Source organism: Nuphar pumila, chromosome 15, assembly GCF_984573655.1.
Source record: "Nuphar pumila chromosome 15, dmNupPumi1.hap1.1, whole genome shotgun sequence".
Classification (NCBI taxonomy): domain Eukaryota; kingdom Viridiplantae; phylum Streptophyta; class Magnoliopsida; order Nymphaeales; family Nymphaeaceae; genus Nuphar; species Nuphar pumila.
The window spans coordinates 26,031,740-26,036,243 of NC_143263.1; the positions used below are offsets into that span (position 1 = coordinate 26,031,740).

At 39.2% G+C, this 4,504-nt stretch overlaps 1 protein-coding gene across 1 annotated transcript; it reads right to left on the bottom strand.

The window, feature by feature from the left end:
• Positions 1–549: 549 nt before the first annotated feature.
• On the bottom strand, positions 550–4,200 carry LOC149814880 (auxin-responsive protein IAA6-like). The gene is made up of 5 exons (XM_089989026.1): positions 3,579–4,200; positions 3,140–3,393; positions 2,873–3,017; positions 1,399–1,463; positions 550–742 (listed from the first exon to the last, which is right to left on the bottom strand). The coding sequence occupies exons 1-5, from the start codon at positions 4,094–4,096 to the stop codon at positions 726–728; spliced, it is 999 nt and encodes a 332-aa protein (XP_089845152.1). The 5' UTR covers positions 4,097–4,200; the 3' UTR covers positions 550–725.
• Positions 4,201–4,504: the final 304 nt, after the last annotated feature.

The window sequence follows — 4,504 nt, forward strand, 5'->3', positions numbered from 1 at the left end:
GTTAAAATGGTAAATTTAAAACATAACTTAATGTTAACCCAAATTAGACCCAACATTTATTCATAATTGAGAAAGTTTTTTTTATTAACCCAAATAAAAACTTTGTTGTGAATTTGTAAACCACGTAAATTATAAGAAAAATTTGATTAACCCACGCAAAAGTTTGGAGGGTATTTGAAAATTTCCCTATTTTTTTTTTTGTTTTTGATATTCAAGCTGGGAGATTAAGGCCCCCTCCTGTACCGAAGGTAGACATGACTTAAAGCTTTTAATATGACTAATACCCAAGAGGACAATAACCGAGAGTTAAAATGGAATATCCGAATGACATATATCGTAGTCATAACCACCTCATTATTTAGCTAGAACCTGGGTTTATGACCCACCGGCAGTGTGGTGGATTCAGTCTGCACAGTCCAAAAAAGGGTTGGTATAGACCGTAGATAGTGCTACATACATTGGCAGCATGATTCTTGTTGCCACAGCAGAAAAACAGGATGACACACTTAAAATTGTACTAGAGATAATGGAGATTAGCATTTGCACATATTTCCCTTTCAAAAGAAAAGTAAACAGAAAAGCCAGTTTGCTTCATCTTTACATCCTAAATAAAGCCAATCAGAAAAAAGGTTACAGTGAGTCAAATAATAACTTGGCCAGCAGACTGGACAACCTGGTCTTCATTTCCCTCATGAGCCCACTTGTCCATTACTAATTGCTTCTGGTTAGCTGCTCGGAAGAACTAGACACAAACACCGAAGGATAAGGCCTCGCAGAAACATTAACAACATACACCTCATGAAAAATGATGATAACACATAAATATAACGACCGACAATGACCAAAGAAGAACGAGGGTTTGATGAGAAGAGCTCAGTCATCCAAAACAAGGCTTCAAAAATAAAGGACCGCACTAATCAGAAGTTTAAGTTTGCACTTAAAAAAGAGAGAATCCTTTTTTTTTTTAGCCTAGGCCAAGGAAAACTCTCTTTATCACCAACAGCACATTGGCAGGCCTTTGGTTGGTAAAACCCAAAATGCAGATATCATTCATGTATACACGTATATATGGAGTGCAAGAAGAGGGAGGGGGGATATGCAGTTTTATCAATTTCTTGTAGAACCTTCAATTCTGACAATTTTTTAGTGTCAGAAATGATGCACTGCAGCAGGTGGGTCGCATGGCTGCCTTTGATGATACAACAACGATTTTCTGATCCAACACACAAAGCAATGAAGCATTAAAAAAGGTGTGTGTGTGTGTGGGGGGGGGGGGCGCTGCATAAAGAGGTTCATGAAAGCCACAAGCCCACACTTTTCGAAAAGCTCCAGTTGCACCATCTAATATTTTTTCCAAGAAAACAAAAAAAATATAAGCAAATAATGTTGTTTACTCACCACGCAGCCCCGATAAATCAGAGCTCTTCAATACACGCAACCTTTTGACTGAATTAACAAACATTCTGCACAAGGTAAAAATTAAACAAAACAAAGTCATCAACTAAAACAATACAAATTACACAAATCAACCATTTTGCAAAAGAGAAGAATCGACCAAATGCCAACTTGACAAGTCATACAAGTCTACCACATATTGGTCAAAAGATAGAAAGACAGCATGAGCAAATGAGGCTTGGCTTTAAAACAGATCCCTTAAATTCAGCACCAAATCACTCACCATATGTATGGGATGGGTCCTAATGAACGCGCATTCACACACACACACACATGCGCACACGTCATAGAGAGAAAAGTATTTGCTACCCTCATGGGTGGGTAAGAAGCCCGTAGTTCATAACTCATAGGTAGAGGTTGTTTTGACCAAATCTAACCTCATGAATGTGCGGGTCAAAATAGTAGGGAGCAACCCATGGGTTGACTTTTTTATGTAAAAATATAATTTTTGGTTGTTGAAATTCAGTACATTGTGAAGTGTCTGGGCTGTTTCTACTAAACAAACATTTAGATCACATCAAGAGGGTCAAATGTGCAACAAAATAATAAAAAAAATTACAGTTTGTCATAATATATATAAAGTGAGGTTTTTGGAACATCTTTTTTTTTATTGTAAAAATATGATTTTTTGAGACATGATATTTTGGTACACTGCTAGTCATGTTTTTGGCCATCGTTAAAGGTCCCAGTTTCCGGTGCAAAACTCAACAGCTAAAAGTGGAAAACGTGCAAAAATGTGCATTTTTTCGTGGGCCATCCATCAAGACAGCCATGGACGGCTCACATAGTTGCGCTGGTAGCTGCGCACCTAAGGGTTGGGCAGCTACCACTTGCAAAGAGCTAATTTTGTCCACTGTGACGACTAGTGAATGTAAAAAGTGAGGAGCACTTTTCTTCTCCTACTGCAGATATGACAATTGAAATGACTAGTTCATCCCTCACAAAGTTGATGGTCAAAGTAGGAACCAAATTGGGTGGAGTTGGGGATTTATCACACTGTCAGGAATGACAAAGACATCCACAAATTTAGCAATGTGAGGAACAGAAACGTGTTAATCGTTCCAAACAAACGAGAAGGTAATGTCCTTTTCTCACAACAAAGGTCATCCCATTTGCAAATTTAATTCTAACAATGACTAACCAGTATCATCAAAACTTATGTATACTATTATATAGTTCTTCTACGACACTATTTCAGTTATTATTACCATCATTAACTTGGTAATTGTATCTTTTACCATTATCATCTTCACAACATTGTCGAAATTTCATAAATCAAATTGCAAAGGGTAGAATAAAAGGAAATTGCTATCTTAGACTTTATACACAATTCTTTCATCTTTCATTATAGTAGTAATTGTTGTAAGAGAAGGGGAAAGGACAGAAAGAAAAAGAGTGTTAAGAGAAAGAAACGCACCCCCATGGTACATCGCCAACCAACATCCTATCACCTTCATCATCTTCATAAACCAAGGTGTAGTCTCCACTACCATCCAACAATCCTGTGATAGGTTTCTCTTCTCTGCAACCACTCTGAGCTCCATCCATGGCATCTCTTTGAGCTGACCATATAAAACAATTATTATTGTTGTTGTTGTTGTTGTTGTGGTTATTATTATTATAAATATCAACAAATATAGCTCAATTAAATTCGGCAATTTCTTTTCGCGAGGAAATAGATTACCAGCAAGAAGAGCTCGGAACAACTCATCAACAGCGTCAGAGAGTTTCTGGTAACTGTCAAATGCACTAAGATCAACTTTCCTCCCAATGGGAACCCCATCCATATTTATCTTCACAAACAACCCTTTCTTGCAACTGTCTGTCTTATCCTCATTTATACAAGCCCCAGAACTCTGTATTTCTCTTGGTGGTTTAGAGGAGGAGCTAGCAAAGTTCTTTCTGAATGATCTTAGGGGTGGCCACCCAACAACAACCCTGTTTTTTTTTTTTTTGCCAAACAAAAATAAGCCGATGTTAGCATCAATGGAAAAGCATACTTTCGCTGCATTCCTATAAAGTTCAATTGATACCTACATCACTGAAATGCCCCAGAAGGAAAGGAAAACAATCATTAATTTCTTCTATGAATGGAAATAATTCACAAAACCGATAAGTTTTACCTATGTTCTGATGCACCCACACTTGTATTCTTCCCTTCTGGCTTTGTCAAACCTGAAGTTGGCTCCTTTACCATACTTTGCATAACAGGGTTCTGCTTAAATTGAAGAAAGGTGGGTTGGTTGTTGGGCAACACAGACGACGAAGAGGGTGGTTTTGGGGATGACCATGAGGGGAGACACCCATACTTGTTACAGGTGTTTCCTTCCTTGGATGACAGACCATCTATTGTGTCTGAAAACACCCTCTTTGCACCCACAGAGTTCGTGCCTTCGGAGAGCCTGGAGAGATCATCACAGGGAAGGTGTTCAGGCAGATGGGTTTCTCTCTCTACTACCCACTCCCCAGGAAGACCCAACCTCAATTCCGTCTCCTTAGTCTTAGGCCCAAGGTCCCTCCCCTCCAAACCCCTAAACCCCTCACACTTCCTCCCATCCCTCACCCCTGCCCTCTGATCACCAAGGCCCAACTCAAACAAAGCCCTCCCGCTCTTCTCTTCAACCTCATTTTTTCTCTCCATTGCCTTATCAAACTCCAAAACACACCAGTACCCACATCACATAACACCAACAAACTTGATTATTATAGAACACCCACTTTAAAAAAAATCACAACAAGAAGGAAATCAAGGATATTTCCAGGTTGGTTATGCTACAACTATCACCAACACAGATAAACATCACGAATATCAAGTCAAGACCCCTAAAAACTACCGGAAAAAATAATGAGAAGAAGCTGGAGTCTGACAAATACAGAGAGACGTGAGCGCTTAAAAGAAGGATTGGCCGGTTGGTCTGCGGAAACGTTAGAGAGAGAGAGGAGCACACGCAAGGGTTGGAAGGCTTGACAGCAGTATATACTGCGGAGGTTGGTGGGGGGACTAAGCATGCATAATAAGTGATAACAGGATGATTTGAGGATGTGATTA